The following is a 21,932-nucleotide window of genomic DNA, read 5'->3' on the forward strand; positions in this document are numbered from 1 at the left end:
TATAATTGGATTCATCACCTATTCTCTCCAGATAACTCAATTGGTTGCAATCTTTTGTCTACTTATTAAGAGTAAATTCCTGAATTAATTCTCCTTGGAACATTTAACTCTTCTAATCTCATTTTTCATGATTTTATTGTTTCAATATCTACCTCACCTGAAAACTGGGACAAAATACTAGTGCCATTTTCCACCTTATCTTCTATTGCAAGCTTGTTACTTTCATTTCTGAGTAGTAATAATGCTGCTATCCCAGCAGGATGCCTCTTTGAATTTTGTTTATTTTCTGTCATACTTCTACCCTTTTTAATCTCCAGTTTTTGTAATTGTTCTATATTTTGACTGATGAAGAAGCGGCACTTTGAAATCTAGTGATTCCAAATAAACCTGTTGGACTGTAACCTGGTGTGTTGTGAGATTTTTAACTTTCTCTTTTAAGTTACCTCTTTAAAACCCATCTTTGATAAAACTTTTGGTCATTTACATTAATATCTCCTTAAGTGGATCAGTGTTAGGTTGGCATCGTTTCTTTCTCTACAGATGTTGGCTGACCTGAGTATTTCCAGAAATTTCTGTTATTATTGGTTTATATCGTTCTCTTTTGGGCAACACAAACTCATTAATATTGCGCTGATAAATACTGCATCATTAGGCAGTTGGGCATGAACTCAGCCCTAACTTCAATCAATTTCTGTGCAAATCCATTACATTTTAAATTTATGGGCTGGCAATGGCTTAGATGATGTAAGCCACCAAGTTCTAGAGATTAGCAACTTGCCCTGTGTCCTTTCATCCCTGAACTTGCTGGTCACTTTATACATTAGCAGTCCTGTGTATTGTCAACATAATTTTTAAAAATTACATTTGACTTTCTCTTTTTGCAATTTAACTTGTACAACTTTCTGATTTGAAGCCCTATTAACCCTTTCAGCTACAATAAAATAATGTACCTTTTGGAAAGTTTGCTTTCACCTTTGTTTCATTTACATTTGAGTACATATAGATTACCTTCAGATGGTGTTTTCTGACTTTTTGTTCATAATGCTTTGATCCACATCAGCTAGCTATCTTGAACACTGATCGGATTATTCCACACCAAAGCACTGATTCAAAGTATTCCAACATATCTTTAATGTAGCTTTTGATGCCCAGATACCGCCTAGAGATAAACACTGTAACCTCGGCTAGATTGGCAATTTGTGTCACATTTGAACTAAAACTCTATACTAGAGTGTGTTGCTAGGAAAGCACAGCAGGTCAGGCAGCATCCAAGAAGCAGGAGAATCAACGTTTCGGGCATAGGCCCTTCATCAGGAATGAGGCTTGTGGGCTGGGGCTGAGAGATAAATGGGAGGGTGTAGAATGGGTCACTGAGAAAGCGATAGGTGGATGAAGGTGAGGGAGAAGGTGATAGATCGGTGGGGGGCCTGATGGACAGGTCCAGAGGGCAGTTCCAAGTTGGAGGCTTGAGACTGGGATAATGTGAGGGGAGGGGAAATGAGAAAGCTGTTGAAATCCGCATTTATCCTGTGTGGTTGCAGGGTCCCAAGGTGGAATATGAGGCATTCCTCCTCCAGGTGTCAGATGGTAACAGTTTGGCAGTGGAGGTGGCCCAGGACCTGCATGTCCTTGATGGAGTGGGAGGGGGAGTTGAAGTGTTCAGCCATGGGGTGCTATGGTTGGTGGGTGCAGGTGTCCCAGAGATGTGACATTGCCCAAGCCCTTCACTGCCTCCAAAATTTTCATTTCCCTGGCCCCCAACATCTCATCTTCACCATGAACATCCAGTTACTGTACACATCAATCTGCCACAACAAAGGTTTCCAAGTCCTTTGTTTCTTCCTGTCACGCCATCCCAACCAAGACCCTTCCACTGACACCCTCATCCGCTAGGATGAACTGGTCCTCACCCTCAACAACAACTCCTTCCAATCCTCCCACTTCATCCAAACCAATGGGGTAGCCTTGAGCACCTGCATGGGACCCAGCTATGCCTGCCTGTTTGTCGAATACGTGGAGCAGATAATCTTCTGCAGTTACACTGGCACCACCCCTCACCTGTTCCTCTGCTATATCGATGACTGTATCGGCGCTGCCTCATGCTCCCACGTGGAGGTTGAATAGTCCATCAACTTTACCAACACTTTTCACCCAACCTCAAATTCAGCTGGACTATCTTGGACACTTCCCTCCCCTCCGTGGACCTCTCCATCACTATCTCTGGTGACCGGCTAACCACAGGCATTTACTACAAGCCACCAACTCCCACAGCTACCTCCCATCCTACCTCCTGTAAAAACGCCATCCCTTATTCCCAATTCCTCTGCCGCCACTGCATCTGTTCCCAGGATGACCAATTCCACCTCAAAGTCCCAGATGGCCTCCTACTTCCATGATTGCAATTTCCCTTCCCATGTGGTCAACGATGCCCTCCAGCACATCTCCTCCACTACACACCCCACTGTCCTTGAACCCCACCTCTTTCAACACAAGGACAGAACTGTCTGGTCCTCACCTTCCACCCCACCAATCTCTGCATACAACGCATCATCCTCTGCCACCTCCAAAGGACCCACCACCAAAGATATATTTCCATCCCTACCCCTATCAGTATTCTGGAGAGACCATTCCCTCTGCGACTCCCTTGTGAGGTCCACACCTCCCCCACCCCCACCAACCCACACCCCATTCTTGGCACCTTTCCCTGCCACTGCAGGAAGTGCAAACCCTGCACCCACACCAATCCCCTCACCTCCATCCAAGGCCCCAAGGGATCCTTCTACATCTGTCAGAAATTTACCTGTATCTCTACTAATGTCATCTGCTGCATCCGTTGCACTCTGTGGTCTCCTCTACATCGGGAAGACAGGATGCCTTCTCGTTGTTGGTTTCAGAGAACATCTCTGGGACACCCACACCCACGGCCCCGTGGCTGAACACTTTAACTACCCCCCCCCCCTCCCCCCCCCAACTCCTTCAAGGACGTGCAGGTCCTGGATCACCAAACTGTTACCACCTGATGCCTGGAGGAAGAACGCCTCGTTCCACCCTGCAACCACATAGGATAAATGTGGATTTCAACAGCTTCCTCATTTTCCACCCCCCAACCCCCACGGCACCATCTCCAGACCTGTCCATCACCACTCCCCCTCTGACCTATCACCTCCCTCACCTTCGTCCACCTATCGCTTTCTCAGCTACGCATCCTACCTCCTCCCATTTATCTTTCAGCCCCAGCCCACAAGCTTCATTCCTGATGAAGGACTTATGCCCGAAACGTTGATTCTCCTGCTCCTCGGACCTGTGCTTTCCCAGCAACATACTTTCGACTCTGATCTCCAGCATCTGCAGTCCTCCCCTTCTCCTAAAACTCTGTAATGTCTTATTTTAAACTTGCATTTGCTCTGGATTTCAGATTCAGCATCTCTAACAATCTCTGGTGAACAATCTCTGATCCATTATGGTCAGTCTAGCATTGTTACCCAGTGTTTTAGGCACATGATCTTGCATGAGAATTCTCCAGCCTTTTGAAAAGGGAACTGATCAACATTTTCAAGCCAACAAGTATGATGTGAACAAATAGAAAAATATTATTCTAATATATCTTTGATCAGTTCACTTAACTCCGCAACCCACAAGGAAATCTCACAGTCCTTAGTAACAGGGAAAGTAAACTTTTGTCAACAGCTCTCTCCTATCCAGTGGCTTCCTTTTTGATGTTTGCATAGTCCAGTTATGCCATTGTCTGCTACAACAGATATATTTATAATTGAGGGGTTCTCCCACCAACAGCCTCCAATCTCATAGTCCGGGAACCCCACACTGGGTGTTCTACCTCTTGCTCAAAATTGTGCTCCCACGAGGATGTGGAACAGTTAATCAATTTCATGAACACCTTCCAGCCTGACCTCAAGTTCACCTGGACCTCTCCATCTCCATTTCCAGCAACAGACTCAACACGGACATCTAGTTCAAACCCACAGGCTCCCACCCTACCTCCTGTAAAAACATTATCCCTTACACCGAATTTCTCCGCCTCCATCGTATCTGCTCTCAGGAGGAGCAATTCCACTCCACAACATCTCTCACAAGGACTGCGATTTCCCCTCCCATGTGGTCAATAATGTCCTCCAGTTTATCTCCTCCACTTTTGCACCTCCGCCCTTTAACCCCACCCCTCCAATTGCAACAAGGACAGAACCCCCAGAGTCTTCACCTTCCACCCCACCAACATCTGGATACATTATCCTCTGCCGTTACCGCCACCAGAGATTTTTTCCCTCCCACTCCTATCTGTATTCTGCAGAGACCGTTCCCTACGTGACTCTTTTGTTAAGTCCATGCACCCCACCAACCCACCCTCCACACGCATTATCTTCCCTTGCCATCGCAAGAGGTGTAAAACCTGCGCCCATAACTGCCCCTCACCTCCATCTAAGACCCTAAAGGATCCTTCCACATCCAGCAGAGATTTTTGTGTACTTCCATTCACGTCATCTGTTGTGTCTGTTGCTCTCAATGTGGTCTCCTTACACTGGGAAGACAGGACACCAACTTGTGGAACGTTTCAGAGAACATCTCTGGGATGCATGCACTAAACAACCCATCGCCCTGTGACCGACAGCTTCAACTCCGCCTCCCACTCTATCAAAGACCTGCAAGTCCTGGGCCGTTCCACTGTCAGATTCTAGTTACCTGATGTCTGGAGGAGGAACGCCTCATCTTCTGCCTTGGGACCCTCAAACTGCATGGGATCAATATAGATTTCACTGGTTTTCTCATCTTTCCCCCCCCCCCCCCCCACCTCATCCCAGATCCAACCCTCCAACTTGGCACCACCCTCTTGAACTATCCTACCTCTCCATCTTCTTTCCCACTTATCTGCTCCACCCTCCCCTCTGACCTATCACCCACATTGCCCCCACCTTCATCTACCTATCGCATTCTGAACTACCTTCCCTGCATGTCCCCCAGACCCACCCTGCTCCCACTTATCTCTCAGCCCCCTTGGACCTCCCTCACATTCCTGAAGAAGCGCTTATGCTCAAAACATTTCCTGCTCCTCAGATGCTGCCTGACTGGCTGTGTTTTTCCAGCGCCACACTTTTTTGACTCTGACCTCGATCTCCTCCATCCCAGTGTAAAAAGTTCCAGCCTATTTTTATAACTCAAACCCTCCATTCCCAGCAACATTCTGAAGAGGATTCAGAAAAGATTTACAAATGTAATACTATTCTTCCCATAACAGAGTGTACAGAACTGCACACAATACTCCAGAAGAGGCCTCACCAACATCTTGTACAACCTAAACATGATGTTCCCATCTCATATACTCAAAGGTCTGAGCAACGAAGGTGAATGTGTTAAACACTTCCTTAATCACCCTACCTGTTATGCAAATTTCTAAGAATTATGTAACTGAACCCTTAGGTCTCTCTGTTCTACCATACTACCCAGGGCTCTATCATTAGTTGTGTAGGTCCTGTCCTTGTTTGTTTTACCAAAATGCAATAGCTCACATCTGCCACTTCTCAGTCCATTGACCCAATTGATCATGATCTCTTTGTATGCTTAGATAACCTTCACTATCTACCAGTAATTTTTTTTGTCTTCTGCAAACTTACTAACCTTTATTCTCATCCAAATTGTTTATATAAATGTAAAGTAAAATTGGACATAGTACCGATCTCTGCTGGTCAGAGGCCTCCAGTTTGAGAAACAGCCCTCCACTGCCATCACCTGTCTCCTACTGTCAAGCCAATATTGTATCCCATTGACAAACTCATCCTGAACCCCATGTAATCTAATTTTACAAATGGGTTGGCTACAATAAATTGCCTCTAAAGTGTAGGGATGTGCAGGTTAGGTGGATTAGCCATGGGCAATGCAGGGTTATAGGGATAGGGTAGGGGTGTAGGTCTGGGTGGGATGGTCTTTGGGGCGTCGGTGTGGACTCGGTGGGTCAAATAGCTTATTTCCACACAGCGGGGCTTCTATGATTCTGATCCATATACTGTGCGGAACCTGATCAAAGGCATTACCAAAGTCCACGTAAACAATGTCTCCTGTTTTACTTCCTTCAATCTTCTTGCTTACTTCCTCAAAAGTACTTAATCCAATGTATGAGACATGATTTCCCTTGCGCAAATCCTCATGAAAGAGCTATGCCCGAGACGTCGATTTTCCTGCTCCTCGGATGCTGCCTGACCTGCTGTGCTTTTCCAGCACCACACTCTCGACTCTGATCTCCAGCGTCTGCAGACCTCACTTTCTCTACAGGATGCACTTTGTTTGATGATGTGTTATGGTGTCGAAAATTAAGTGGATTGTAGCAAAGATGAAATTTGCAATCAATTAATTTACAGCATTGAAATGTCTTGCTGTGTAATCAACTAACTGGAGGAAAGCAAGTTAATACATCAACATCCTTTTAAGGATCACCCTAATCCTTCCGTTCATTCTCACGCCTACTTAAGAAAATGAACATAAAAGGCGTTCCCTTTACACACACGCGCACAATCCCTGAAATTTCCGGAAACCGATGTTGGGAAATCCGACAGTACAGATCAGAAGCAGGAAGCGCAGACAGCTACCGACATATTTCATGCCCTTTCTTTATTTTGAGGTTTGACGAGGAAAGACTGGGTGGTTAATAGATTCCCATCCCGCAAACCAGAAAAAAAATGGTGAAAATCTCTCTCCCTGCAGCTCTGGGGCAGAAGCCGGAAAAGGCAGAAAGTGAAGCGGATAAAACCGAGATCCTCATCCCCCAAGATGTGAGTCGCTTTTAATGTTGTGCAATGACATATCAATCGCGTCACTGCTGTAAACATCGCTCTCTCCGGGTTGTAGCTCCAAATGTGTCCGTGGAGTGACAGCTCCGAGCTGAGCCTTTAATTTGCATTAGACTACAAAAAAAAATCAGCCGACAAACAACCAAAGAGAAGGGGCATGAATCGCAGTGACAGTGTATCTCGCTTTGCCTTCTGCATTATTGGCAATGGGGTTGTGCTGGAGCAATTCAACATTGATTTTGGTTGTGCTGCCTGCACACACTCAAACCCCCCACCCCCACCCCCTCCCCCTCCCCCTCCCCCCGCACCAAAAGCCTTTGTTAGTTTTGTTTACTTGGAAACATTTTAGTTAATGCACAACAGGGTGAATTTCGATGGCTGGAATATCAATATAAAAATATCCCTACGCGAATGCTTTTTTTTTCCTGTAGGAAATTGCTGCTGCATTTTTATATAAAACAAACCCTTTTCTTTCCCCTCAGTGTGTCGGAAATAGAATCAGGATGTGCTGGAGATCTCAGCAGTCCTGCCAGCATCTGCGGAGAGAGAACTAATAGTTAAGGTTTCGAGTGCGATGACTCTTCTTCAGAAATGGCACTTCCTGATTTTATTTCAGATCTCCAGCATCCGCAACATTTTGCTTTTATTTGAAGTAGCTTGGGTTTTAGCACGACAGAGATCATAATAGTTTTGATACCCCATTCGCTTCTCCGCTCGGCAATATTGGAGAACGTTCATTCCTGTTCAACCTTTTTTTTAAAAAAATCCTACTTGTTAAATTAATGGCCAAGTACAAACTTATTCAGTTGTTTAAAAATAAATGCCTTTCGTGATGATTATGCAGAAAGCCAACAACATGACCAACTATTCAACTTGCAGAAGATAAAGAACTGCTAATGCTGGAACAAATCTGAAACTAAAACAAAAACAGATTAGATTAGATTATTTACAGTGTGGAATCAGGCCTTTCGGCCCAACAAGTCCACACTGAATAACAAAATCAGTTCTGAACAAGTCACTGGACCCGAAAAGTTAGCTCTGCTTTTTCTCCATAGATGGTGCCAGACCTCCTGAGTTTCTCCAGCAAAAGCAAATTCTACAGCAGTTGGAAAGCATTTTGATTCAAAAGCTTACCAAAACACAAACAATTGCTTCATCATTTTGTTTTCAAAACCTGCAATGTTTTATAGTTGTTTTCCATTTAAAATAACTGCACAGCAGAAATGTTTGATGTTTAAAAGAAAAACTTTTGGTCTGAATTGCAGAATTGGTGATTGTCAATTAGGATAGAGACTTGTACTTTGCCAATGCTTTTCTTCATGATATTGAAATCCAAAACCACGTATCCAAATTGAGTAATTCAGATGCAAATATCCGAACTGAATATATTCTCACTGCACTGCTCAGTTATTTTGTTGATTTATCAATGGAATTAATAAAGCCCAAAGGCAGTAATTTTCAGCATTTCTCAGGTTATGACAAATCTTCACAAAACATTGATTTGGCCTTAATGGGAATATTTTGCCAACTTTGGGCTCCATTCTTTAAGAAGGATGTGAAGACTTTTGAGAGGATGCAGAAAAAGATTATGGAAATGATTCGATGAATGAGGGATTTCAGTTAGTTGAATAAATTGGAGAAGTTAGGACTGTTCTCAGAACAGAAGTTTGAGAGGAAAACCAGAAAATATTGACTTAAGCTGATCAGGAAAAGAATGAAAAGTGATAAGATGTGTTTTTATGCAGTGAATGGTTAGGATTTAGAATGCCTGGCCTGAGAGTCTGGTGGGGACAGCTTCATATCTAGCTGTTAAAAAAATAATCAATTTTTAAATAGTACCTCGAAAAGGATCATGGGACCACAAAGGGCATGAGAGTAGTGCCAACTACTAGAGTATTGCTCTATGAGAGAGCAGACACAGACTCAATTGGCTGAATGGCCACTTTGATGGTGTGATAATCCTATGATTCAATTTTCTATATGAGGAGACAAGTTGTAACACTTCCTCATTGACTGTAATGAACCCATTTTTCTCAGCACTGGAGTAGTCCTTATTGTCTTACTGTTTTAGATGACACGTTAGATAATTAGATAGTGAAGGAATACATTCCTGTAAAGGAAAATCCAATCTTATTCAGTTATGATTCCAGTAGATAAGGTGTTGTCAAAGTGGCCATAACCCATACTAAATGGTTTCTCCCGGTGACCTCTGAAAGTTATTAGTTTTGCTTTGCTTATCTGCAACATTAGTAATGTGTTGAAAAAAAAATTATTTCATTGTGATGAGATAGGAAATTTGTATTGGTTCAAATCAATATATTGAATTGAATTGAATTGTCATGAGTACCGAGGCACAGTGAAAAGCTTTGTCTTGTGAGCAATACAGGCAGATCACATAGTTAAATAGCGTAGATAAGTAAATAATAGTTAAACGTGGCAAAAACCAAAACAAAAGTACAGGCGAATGCTAAGGGTTTGTGAATCTATTAGTATTCTAACAACATTAGGGTAGAAACAGTTTTGAAACCAGCTGGTGCATGTGTTCAGGCTTCTGTACCTTCTCCCCGATGGTAGAGGTTGTAGAAAAGCATTGCCAGGGTGGGATGGATCTTTGAGAATGCTGGTGGCCTTTCCTTGACAGTGGGCCCGGTAGATGGATTCTATAGATGGGAGGTTGCCCTTGGAGTTGTCCAGGCCGAGTTCACCACTCTGTGTTGCCGTCTCTGATCTTTAATGGTACAGTTGCCATTATCAGGTAGTGATGCATCCAGACAGAATGCTATCGATGGCGCACGTATAAAAGTTGGCAAGGGTATTCACTGTCATGCCAAATTTTCTCAGCTGCCTGAGGAAGAAGAGACATTGTTGGGCCTTTGTAACCAGTGCATCCACATGAAGAGTCCAAGAAAGCTTGTTGTTGATGACCACTTCCAGGAGCTTGACACTCTCCACTTGTTCCACCTCTGTGCTTTAATGTGTAGGGGTCATGAGTAACATCCTGCTGAAAGTCAATAATGAGTTCCTTGGTTTTGCTGGCATTGAGAGATAGGTTGTTCTCAGTGCACCATTTTTCCAGGTCTTCTACCTCCCGTCTGTAGTCTGCTTTGTCCCCATCTGAGATTCGACTGACTATGGTGGTGTCATCAGCAAACTTGTAAATAGCATTAGTCTGGTATTTGGCAACATGATCATGGGTATACAGTGAGTACAGTAGTGGGCAGAGAAGACACTCCTGGGGGGCTCCAGTGTTGAGTGTTAGTGAGGATGAAATATTGTCCCCAATCTTCACTGATTGTGGCCTGTGGGTCAGGAAACTGAGGATCCAGTTGCAGAGAGTGGGGCTTAGTCCAAGATCACTAAGTTTAGTAATCAGTCTCAAGAAGATAATAGTGTTGAAGGTTGAACTGTAGTCAATGAGTAGGATTCTTACATAGCTGTTCTTGGTGTCAAGATGTTCTAGGGAGGAGTGAAGGGCAAGTGATATAGCATCTGACATGGATCTGATTGTCTGATAGGCAAACTGGAGTGGGTCAAGAGTAGTGAGGCTGGAGTTGATTAATGCCATGATCAACCTTTCAAAGCACGGAAGTTAGGGTCACTGGGTGGTAGTCATTGGGACATGCTGCGTGAGCCTTCTTAGGTACAGGGATGATATTGGCCCTCTTGAAACAGACAGGGACAGTGGCCTGCTGCAGGGAGAGGTTGAAGATGTCTGAGAACACCTCTGCCAATTGATCTGCGTATGCTCTGAGTGCACGGCCTGGTACTCAGTCTGGTCCCATCGCCTTCCTTGGATTCACACGAAGGAAAACTGATCTGACCTCTGATGCAGTGATTGTTGGGATCGGTTCATCAGGACTTGTTGGAATAGGTGTTACCTCTTGCCGAAATTCTGCTCAAAGCGAGCATAGAAGGCATTGAGACAATCTGGGAGGGGTGTGTCATCATCTGCTATCTTGCAGTGCATCTTTTTAGAACCTGTGATGTCATTCAGTCTTTGCCATAGTCACCGTGTGTCTGTCTGAGTCTCTAGTTTGGATCGGTATTGGTCCTTGGCTGTCTTAACGGCTCTGCGAAGGTCATACTTGGATTCCTTATATTTGAGTGGGTCTCCTATACTGAAGGCCTCACACTGGTATTTAGCAGTTTCTGTATGTCCTGATTCATCCAGGGTTTCCTGCTGGGGAACACCCAGATTGACTTCCTCGGTATGCAGCCCTCCACATACTTCCTGATAAAGTCTGTGATGGTGGCTGTGACAGTAATTTTAATTTGCCAATATGAGTTTTCTTTAGACTAGAAATCCAACTTATAAATAAAGAGAAATTCATAAGAATTATTACCTTGTAGGGTATCCCATAGTTATTAACAACCGATCAAGTAATTTTAAAGGGTAGTTACTATTATAATGTTGCAAGCATTTTATTCAATTTGCCCACAACAACACACAAACAACAATGATTAGATAATTTATTCTATTATCATAGAGACATGGCTGCAAGGAGATCAGGCTAGGAACTGAATATCCAAGATGCGCACCCTATTGAAAGGACAGGCAGATGGGCAGAGGTGGTGGGGTTCCCTTGTGCATAAGAAATGAAATTAGATCAGTAGCAAGAAGTGATATAGAGTCAGAAGGCATTGAATTTGGGTGGGTAGAGTTAAGGAATCACAAAGGGAAAAAGATCTTGATGGTAATTAGTGCAGGCCTTGTTGCAGTAATCAGGATGTAGGGCAGAAAATAAATCAGGAGATAGAACAGTCCCACAATAATCTTGTGGGAATTCAATATGCAGGTGGATTGGCGTAAGCAGATTGGTAGCAGATCCAAATGAAAGGAATTATTTGAATGTGTACAAGCTGTTTTTTTTGACGCAACTTGTGGTAGAACCCATTAGGGAACAGGCAGTTTTGGATTTGGTGATGTGTAATGAGGCATACTTGATTAGTGAGCTTAAGGTGACGAACATCTCAGGGGGCAGTGATTATGATATGATAGGATTCACCCTGCAGTTTGATAGGGAGAAGTTGGGATCAAGTGCAATGGTATTACAGTTGAGTAAGGGCAATGATAAAGATATAAGAGAGGAGCTGGCCAGAGGGTCATTGGATGGGAAGCCTAGCAGGGAAGACAGTTGGGGTTTCTGGAGATCGTTAGGGAGGTACAACAGAAATTCATCCCAAGAGGAAACATATTAAGGGGAGGACAACTATGGCTGACAAGGAAAGTCAGGGACTACATGAAAACAAAAGAAAAAGCATACAATGTGGTTAAGGTCAAAGGGAGGACAAAGTATTGGGAAACCTTTAAAAACCAGCAGAGGATAACTGACAAAACAGTAAGGGCAGAGATGAAATATGAAGGTAAGCTAGCTAGTAATATAAAAGAAGATTGCAAGAGTATTTTTAGAGCTATGAAAGATGAGAGAGTGGATATTGGATCGCTGGAAAATGAGGCTGGAGAAGTAGTAATGGGGAACAAAGAAATGATGGAGGAACGGAATAGGTAGTTTGCATCAGTCTTCATGGTGGAAACACCAGTAGATTACCAGAACTTCGAGAGTCAGGGGGCAGAGTGAATGTAGTAGTCATCACTAAGGAGAAAGTGCTGGGGCAGGCTGAAAAGTCTGAAGGTTTATAAATCACCCAGACTAGATGGGCTCCACCCCAGAGTTCCAGAAGAAGATAGCTGAGGAAATTTTAGAGCATTAGTGGTGATTTTTCAGGAATCATTGGAGTCATGGAGGGTCACAGAGTATTGGAAGAAAATTAATGTAACACCCCCATTTAAGAAGGGAAGGAGACTGAAGAAAGGAGGCTATAGGCCAGTCAGTCCCATGTCAGTAGGTCTGGCAGTATCTGTAAGGAGAGAAGAGAGCTGACGTTTTGAGTAACTGACCCTTTGTCAAAGGGACAAAAGCTTTGTCCAGCTTTGACAAAGCGTCAGTTAGATTTGAAACATCAGCTCTTTTCTCTCCTTACAGATGTTGCCAGGCCTGCTGACATTTTCCAGCATTTTCTCTTTTGGTTTCAGATTCCAGCATCTGCAATAATTTGCTTTTATCCTTTATTTTAGTCCCATGTCAGTTATTGGTAAGATTTTAGACTCCATCATTAAGGATGAGATTACGGAGTACTTGGAAGTACATGGTAGAACAGGGCTGAGTCAGCACGGTTTTGTCAAGGGGAGGTCATATCTGTTAGAATTCTTTGAAGAAATAACGTGTAAGTTAGACAAAGGAGAGCCAGCATCTGTTTGGATTTCTGGAAGGCCTTTGACAAGGTGCCACACAGGTGCTAATAATATAAGAACCCATAGTGTTAGGAGAAAGATACTAACATGGCTAGAGGATTGGCTGACTGGCAGAAGGCAGAGAGTGGGGATAAAGGGGTCTTTTTCAGGACGGCAGCTGGTGGTTAGTGGAGTTTTACAGAGTTCAGTGCTGCAACCACAACTATTCATGTTATACATTTAAACATCTGGATGAAGGCACTGAGGGCATTATTGCTAAGTTTGCAGATGACACAAAGATGGGTGGAGGGACAGATAGTGTTGAAGAAGGGGGGAGGCTGCAGAAGTATTTTTCCAGTCTAGGGGAGTGGGCGAAGAAGTAGCAGATGGAATACAATGTGGGATAGTATGATGTTATGTGCTTTAGCAAGAAGAATAGAGGTATAGACTATTTTTTAAATAGGGAAAGGCTTTGAAAATCTGAATCACAAAGGGACTTAGGAGTTCTAGTTCAGGATTCCCTTAAGGTTAATGTGCGGATTCAGTGGCAGTTATGCAGGCTGGAATACAAGAGCAAGGATGTACTGCTGAGGCTGTATAAGGCTTTGGTCAGACTGCATTTGGAATATTGTGAGAGGTTTTGGGCATCGAATCTAAGGGCAGATGTGCTAGCCTTGGTTTACGAGAATGATCCCAGGGGTGAAGGGCCTATCGTATGAGGAGTAGTGGAGGACTCTGGGCCTGTACTCAATGGAGCTTTGAAGGATTGGAGTGATCTCACTGAGACTGACAGAATACTGAGAGCCCCGAATAGAGCAGATGTGGCGAAGATGTCTCCATGATTAGGAGAGACTAGGACCTGAGGGCACAGCCTCCGAGTAAAGGGACAACCATTTAGAACTGAGATGAGGAGTAATTGTTCAGCCAGAGAGTGGTGTATCTGTGAAACTCATTGCTGCAGAATGCTGTGGAGGTCAGGTCATTGAATTCTTTAAGGTAGAGAAGGATCAGTTCTTGATTAGTAAGGAGATCAAGGCAAGAAAGAAGGCATGCGAATGATGTTGAGAAACATAGCAGCCATGATCGAATGGTGGAGCAGATTTGATGGGTCGAATGGCCTAATTCTACTCCCATATCTTACAGGCTTATGGTCTAAAATCAGAAACTGCTGATAATCAGTCAGAACATCATGCAGCGTTTGCAGAGAGGAAACAGTGATTATGTTTCAGGTTAATGATCTTTGATTAGAAGTTCTTTTAATGGTGTTAGTTGGGATAACAATTGAGTCAACTATGTGGGAAAATTTCCCAGCTTCTTGTCAACTGAAGACAGGGGATCTTTTGTGATCATTTAAAAAATCAAGGAGCTTTCAGTTCAGTAACTGAAAGACAGGACTCCTGACAGTGCAATAGTCCCTCCATGGAGTGCTAGAGGATGTGCTTAGATTTTGTCTTTGGAGTGAGGCTTCAGCTCCCAACTTTCTGACCTAGAGGTGAGTACTAATATTGAGTCTGACTTTTTCCCCTTAACAATAGCTGAGGAGCTCTATGATGGACAAAGAAAACTGAAAATAAAAAGGAAGAATTCATTGTCCCAAATATGCACGGTTCTTCTTTAAGGCAGTTATCTAAAGGCCTTTGTATCGAAATCCTGGCCTCTTAATTATTGTGTGTAACTTTACCAATAGATGTTGTGCTTTACCAACATCCAAAGAATTTTATATTATCAGCAAAGACATCATCTATGATCCATTCCTGGTTGCCTTGAGAAAGTAGTGAACCAGCTGTAATGTACTTTGATTTTCTCTTTGTTCCTAAAGGATATGAACCTTGTGCTGGACACTGATGGATTTTTATACAATATACTTTGCTGTGATGGGATTGAATATCTTGTTAAATCAAAAAAAATCCTCAATTTCCATTATCATTTGAAACACTGAGCATTTTTTCTTTGAAACTTGATTTAGTCTTTTTTTTGTTTCCCTGTTAATGACATGTCAAATGCCTAACATCCACCTCTGCACCCCCCGCAAACCCTCCCCACCCCCCCAATCCGTGGAAGGGAGATTATAGGCAATGGTTTGATCTGTTTTTAAAAAGGGGAAGGAGTAGAGTGATAGCAATGGAGAGTTTTTAGGAAGGGAATTTCCAATGCTTAAGCCCTTGGCAGCATAAAGCATGGCTTGCAGTTGTGGAATGGTTTAAGCTGGCAGTGTGGAAAGGCCAGAGTTGGTGGAGTGCAGATATGGAGAGATTTGTAGAGCTGGGAGAAGTTACAAGGGTGAATGTGAAACAAGGACAAAAATATTCAAATTGAAGTGTTGCTTAACTAAAAAATAAAGTTGCCATAATCCCAGAGGGCAATGGGCAAGGTTGAGGAGGTGGGACCTGGATGATAACCTCAGCCAGTGCAGGAATTGACCCCATGCTGTTGGCGACACTCTGCTGTCACACAAACCAGCTGTCCAGCCAACTGAGCTAACTGACTCCCTTAATTAAGGAGTTTATGTACATCAGTAGACATAAGGATAATAGATGCATTGAATTTAATGTTGATTAATATATAGTATGCAGAGTCTTGCATAAACATCAGATTATGAACAGTGGCCAGGGTTGAGTTGAAATACTCAAGTCCAGAGGTAGCAAAGGCATCGATGAGCAGCAGTTAAATTGTGGTGGATTGATGATATTACTGAGGTAGAAGTAGTCTAGTTTGTGGCTTGAATGTGGTTGCTTGGCTAGTTACGCATCTTTGGGTCATGTAAAGTACCAAAGTTGTGAACGATTTTGTTCAACCTTAGTTATCAGGGAGAGGGAAGAATTTGGTGGCTCAGGACTGGAGTTTGTTCTTCTCAATTTAATATGGAGGAAATTTCTGCTATTTCAGTACTTGATGGCAGACAACACCCTGACGATTTAGCGAGAGAGGGTTTGAGAAAAATGGTGGTGAGTTGAAGATTGGAGTCATCTGCTTATGTGTGGAAATTGAAGCTGCAATTCTGGATGATGTTTTGGAGGTGTAGCATGTAGGTGAAAAATGGCTGGGAACTAAGAATGATCCCTTGGACGACATCAGGAGTAATGATGCTGAAGTGGAAAGAGAGGTCTTTGAAGTTAATTCAGTCACTACGATGGAAGTGAGAATATAACCACATGAAAGCCATCCCACTCAGCTGGGTGGATGCCACAGAGAGACGTGCTGGCAGGGATGGTGTGGTCAATTTTGTTCGGGTGACACAGTAATCCAGTAGTTATCACAATGCCTGGGATCCAGGTTCAATTCCAGTCTCTGACGATTGTGTGGGGTTTGCACATTCTCCCTATATCTGTGTGGGTTTGCTCCGGGTGCTCCGGTTTCCTCCCACAATCCAAAGATGAGCAGGTTAGGTGAATTGGCCATGCTAAATTGCCCATAGTGTTCACGGATATGTAGGTGAGATGGGTTAATCAGGGGAAATGTAGAGTAATAGGGTAGGGGAATGGGTCTGGATGGGTTACTGTTCCAAGAGTTGGTGCGGACTTGTTGGGCCAAATGGCCTGAACTGTAGGGATTCTATGTCTGTGTTATAATTTTGTCAAAGTCTGCTTTAATTCTAAGAAGGATAATAGTGGAACACTTAAAACTGTCAAAGTCACCTGCGAGCCATTGGGACTTTGAAAAGAACTGTTTTAAAAACTGTGAATACACTGCTTTATATCAACCATAATATATGCCTCGAAGGTGTACAATCACCATGTGTCAAATGTAACTGCAGTCTTCAGTTGGTTTGCAAGCTTCTGGGGGAGAGAATAGTGAAAGAAAAGTAATGACTTAACTAGACTAAAAAGTTTGGTACATTGTAATTCTTTGAAGAAGATTCAGAACAAGACTTTTATAGCTGACTGGATTATCTATAAGAGACAGCTGCACTATGTTATATGCTGTTAATCTGAAATAACCCAATCGATCAGGACACTACTGCAATGCATATTAGTTTCCTCATGATTAGGGCATTCAAATAAAACTGTTGTTTCTCGAGAATGTTTTTTTAGTAATGGTTCTGCAAATCTGATGAGGCCTGTTTGTAATTAATAAATGTGAGTTAATGTGATACTTTTAACGATGTGTAGCCAGGTTGCAAAATAAGAAATGCAACTCTTGATGAACAGCTTCCGTTTCAGCCAATTTAATCATAAAGAATTCTTACACTTAATCAGTATCCAGAAACAGTGGTCTTCCAAGCTTTTTGATGTATGGACCAGTTTTGAACACACCCAATGGATCAATGCCGATAATGTTCATGTTGTGTAAATGCAAGAATCATATTGGCTTCTGATAACTCAGATTATTGAGCACATACTAGTACCGTGGAAAATAGTAAGATTTCCATATTGATGCCTGATTTTTATTGAGATTGATGATTGCAACTTTGCAGGAATAGGGTTAAATTTGGCTACCTCATCCTTATGTCAGGATAGGAAAAGTTGCCTAGGATGCATGGTACTGATCACCAATCAGTGGGCTCTTTTGGACATAGATATCTAAAGCCAAAAAGAACAATTTCAGACGTGGCTGTGAAGTCCTTTATAATTGATACTGTGCTACAGTTAAGATGCAAGATAACATGTTTGAATGATATCACTTGGCTGACATACTAAAGTATGGTCACCATCCCAGCAATCATATCCAATGAGAAAGGTAAAGATTTGGGATGAAGAAGGAGAAAATGCTTTGACGTACACTGAAATCTGCCATAATTTGATTTTTGTATGTTTCTGATCTAGCGGTTTCTAATTTTTTTTATGCAACATGGGTATTGTTGGCTAGACTGGCATTTATCACTCATTTAAAATTATCCTTAACATATTGGTGGTGAGCTGCATTCCTGAACTGCTGCAGTCCATGAGTAGGTACACTCATAGTGTTGTTAGGGGTGGAAGTGCCAGGATTTTGGCCAGTGACAGTGAAGGATCTAGTTCCAAGTCAGGATAGTGTTTGCCTCAGAAGGGAACTTGCAGGAGGTTCACCTGGTTCAGCAGCACTACTTCTGCTGCCCTTATTCTCCAAGGTGGAAGTGATTGTGGATTTGTAAGGTTTTGCTAAAGGAACCTTAGTGAGTTATTGCAGTACATTTGGTAGATGATACACACTGTGCCTTAGTTTGGAGGGACTGAATGCTGAAGGTACTGGGGCTCATTGTCTGCTACTTTTATGTTGTGAGAATTTTAGTTGTCACTTGTTGGCCCAAGCTTGGATGTTGTCCAGACTTTGATAGGGATGACTTTGGTATCTCAGAAGTTGCAATTAGTGCTAAATGTTGTGCAATCATCAGTGAACATCTCCACTACAGACCTCCTAATGGAATGAGGGGAATTGATGAAATAGCTGGAAATGATTGCGCCTAGGACATTATCCTGAGGAATCCCTGCAGTCATGTCTTGTGTTTAAGATGATTGATCTCCAAAAACTACGACCACCTTCCCTTGTCCTTAACAGGTTTTCAACCAACAGAGAGTTTTCACTGATTCCCGTTCATTCCAGTTTCCTTAGAGCTCCTTGATGTCACTCTAGGTCAAATTAGGCCTTGATGTCAGAGGGAGTCACTCTCGCCTCACCTTTGGAGTTCAGCTCTTCTGTCCATGTTTGGACTAAAACTGAAATGAGGTCAAGGGCTGAGTGGCTCAAGCTAAACCCAAACTGAGCATTGGTGACAGTTTCTTGCTAAGCAACTTCTGCTTGATAGGAATATTGACAATCCCTTCAATCACTGATGAATGTGAGTAGCCTGATGAGTCAGTAATTGAATGGATTTGATTTGTCCTTTATTTTAAGGACTAAGCTGGGCAATATTGCACATTGGTGGGAAGATGCCAGGACTGGAGTTACACTGGAGTTACATCTTGGCTAGGGTGGCAACTAGTTCAGGAGCATAAATCTTCAGTACTATTGCCAGTGTTGTCAGGCCCAGAGCCTTGGTGTATCCAATACACTCAGATTTATTGAATCATGTACAGTGAGTCAAATTGTCTGAGGACTGGCATCGCTGGGGTCTTCAAGACAAACCTGAGATAAGTGATCCATTCAACTCCAGAGGCCAAAGATGTTTGCAAATGCTTCAACCTCATCTTTTGCACTAATGTGTTTGCCTCCACCATCCTTTGATGTTAACGAAGTTGCATTCTCCTGTTGTTTCATTGTCCACCACCATTAATGACTGGAGGCAGCTGGACTGCAGAGCTTATATCTGATCCATTGATTGAAGAATCCTTTCACTCTGTTTATTATAAATTGCTTCCACAGTCTGGCATACAAATAGTCCTGTTTTGTAGCTTCACCAGACTGACACTCCATTTTTATATATGCCTGGTTCTGCTTCTGGCATCCCCTCTTCAGTGAACCAGCATTGGTCCCCTGTCTTGATGGTAACAGTAGAGTGGGACATGCTGGTCCATGCACTTACAATTCTGCTGCTTTTGATGGCCCAAAGTGCCTTGTGCATGCCCATGTTTGCATTCCTAAATCTGTTTGAAATCAATACCATTTAGCTTGGTGATTCTGCCACAGAGCATGATGGAGGGTATAACTGAAGCTGAAAAAGTGCACTGTCTCTACTGTAATGCTCCACAGGTCATGATGTAGAATAAAAGTACTGCTTCCTGTTACCAGGAAAGCCAATATCCTATCTATGATTATCAGTAACAAGATCTTGCAACCCAGTTTCTTAATAAACACAATCATCAGATTATAGCAAAGCTTATCCAATAAATATGCAATAAATGGTCAACATATGCAGTCTCTAACATAGAAGTATAATTGCTATCTCTCTAAGTATCTCACATGAAAACACAAGTGCATGCTGTTAGGAGAAAAAAGTCTTTTGAGAAATTGACTTTCTCAAAACTAAAATGCACTTTGACCAATAGGTTATTTTTGAAGGTAAAAGGATAAAGTATAGACTATCTTCAATGTTCTGGCATGTGTGATCAAGTCTAAACACACAGTTATTTCGAAACTCTTGCAGGAACAAATTTCAAAAAAACAAACAGATTGAGTTCAAGGATTTTCTTTTCACATACTGAGGGGCCAGGTAGACAGCTTGTTCTCACTTGGTTTTCCAGCAACTCAGCTTGTTCTGAGCAGCCTTCCTCCAATTCAGCTCATTTTTGGGCTTCCCTCCAACTGAGCCAGATAAAAACTAGCTCTTAATTCCAGCAAGCAACATTTAAATATAAAATGTCTTTGCAACAGTATCCACAATGTGAAGGCAAGACTACATCTCCACAAGGACTGTTTTCTGGTCAGTTCTACAGTACTGTCATGGACAGATGCATCAATGACAGGTCGATTAGTGAGAATGAGGTCAAGTAAGTTTGTTCCTCTTTTTGGCTATCATGACCTCCTGCAGGCCAGCAGTATTTGAGGTTGGCTAGCTCAGTGAATAGGAGAAGTGAGGACTGCAGATACTGGAGATCGGAGATGAGAGAGCCGAGTCCTTCCTGATGAAGTGCTTATGCCCAAAATGTCGATTCTCCTGCTCCTCAGATGCTGCCTGACCTGCTGTGCTTTTCCAGCACCACACTCTTGACTCTAGACTCTTGACTCGGGCCATCCTGAGTGAGGGACATTGAAATCTCCCACCTAGAGTATATTCCGTGCCCTTGTTTCTGGGTTTCTTTCAGTTGGCGTCCAGCATAGAGGAGTACTGATTTCAACAGCTGTTGGTAGGGAGAGTGGCAGCTGTAAGTGGTAATCAGCAAAAGATTTCCTTGCCCATGTTTGATCAGATACCATGAGAGTTAATGTGGCCTGCAGTTTTTGTTAAGGAGCCTCAGAGTATCTCCCACTGAATTGTATATCACTGTGCAGGCACCTCTGCTGGGGCAGGACATACCCAGGGTTGCTGATGGTGGTATCTGGGACATTATGAGGCATAGTCCTGTGAGTAAGACTCTGTCAAATGTTGCTTGTGTCTAGTCTCTAAGGTAATACTCCAAAGTTTGGCACGTACCACTAGCTATTAGCCAGGAAGATTTTGCAGGGTTGACAGGACTGGATTTGCCAATCTCAGTTTTGTGCATAGGTCGGCGCAGGATGATCTATACAGTTTTTTGTTCCTTTTTTTAAGGCTTAGCAATTGTTTGATACAACCAAATGACCTTCTGGGCCATTTTAGAGAGCATGTAAGAGTCAATCACATTGCTATGGGTCTGATGTAGGGACTGCAGATTTCCTTCCCTAAAGGACATTAGTGAAACAGATGGATTGTTGTGACAACATCTTTATGGGCACCGTTAGGCTAGATTTAATAAATGAATTCAGATTCGGCCAATTGCCATGATCAGATTTAAAGGTCTGTCCCAAATCATTAACCATGGCTTCTTTGGTACAGTGACTTTACCGGTTAGTCAACTAATGCATTATACTGGCTGAAAGGGAACATATCTAATTAAATGGGATAAAAAAATTTGAAGGCCCCTGTATATGTCAAAGAAACTGACATTATCATCGCAGAATTCTGATTGAGACTGACAATTCAGTTTTAATAAAAGATGAGGAATTATAAGTGAATAGGCAGCAGTGTATTGATAATATCAATAGATTAGTAATACAGGACCTGGGGTTAATGTTTTGAGGACATGTGTTTTAATCCTGCCATAGTAGATGGTGAAATCAGAATTCAATAAAAAGCTGTCCTAATAGTGATCATGTAACTACTATCAATTGGTGAGGTTTAGCCTACATGTGACTCCAGAACCAGTGCCCCTGGGTAATTCGGGATGGACAATAGATCCTGGACTATCTGTCAATGCCGACATCCCATAAACAATAAAAAAAAGTAATTAATGTAACATTGCTGGATTGATGGTAAAAGATAATTGCAGGAATCCCATTGCTATGTGCATGGCCTATCCTTACTTTATTAGAGA

At 42.7% G+C, this 21,932-nt stretch overlaps 1 protein-coding gene across 2 annotated transcripts in view; it reads left to right on the forward strand.

The window, feature by feature from the left end:
* Window positions 1–6,512: 6,512 nt before the first annotated feature.
* LOC140479040 (integral membrane protein 2C-like) overlaps window positions 6,513–21,932 on the forward strand; it is a 75,981-nt gene continuing 60,561 nt past the window's right edge. The window contains exon 1 of one of the 2 annotated variants that reach the window (XM_072572830.1): window positions 6,513–6,776. In XM_072572830.1, the coding sequence (XP_072428931.1) occupies window positions 6,684–6,776 (93 nt within the window). In that variant the 5' untranslated portion in view covers window positions 6,513–6,683. The remainder of the gene's footprint in view (window positions 6,777–21,932) is intronic. The other variant, XM_072572829.1, reaches the window with a different exon arrangement.

This window comes from Chiloscyllium punctatum, chromosome 6, assembly GCF_047496795.1.
Source record: "Chiloscyllium punctatum isolate Juve2018m chromosome 6, sChiPun1.3, whole genome shotgun sequence".
NCBI classification, from domain to species: Eukaryota; Metazoa; Chordata; class Chondrichthyes; order Orectolobiformes; family Hemiscylliidae; genus Chiloscyllium; species Chiloscyllium punctatum.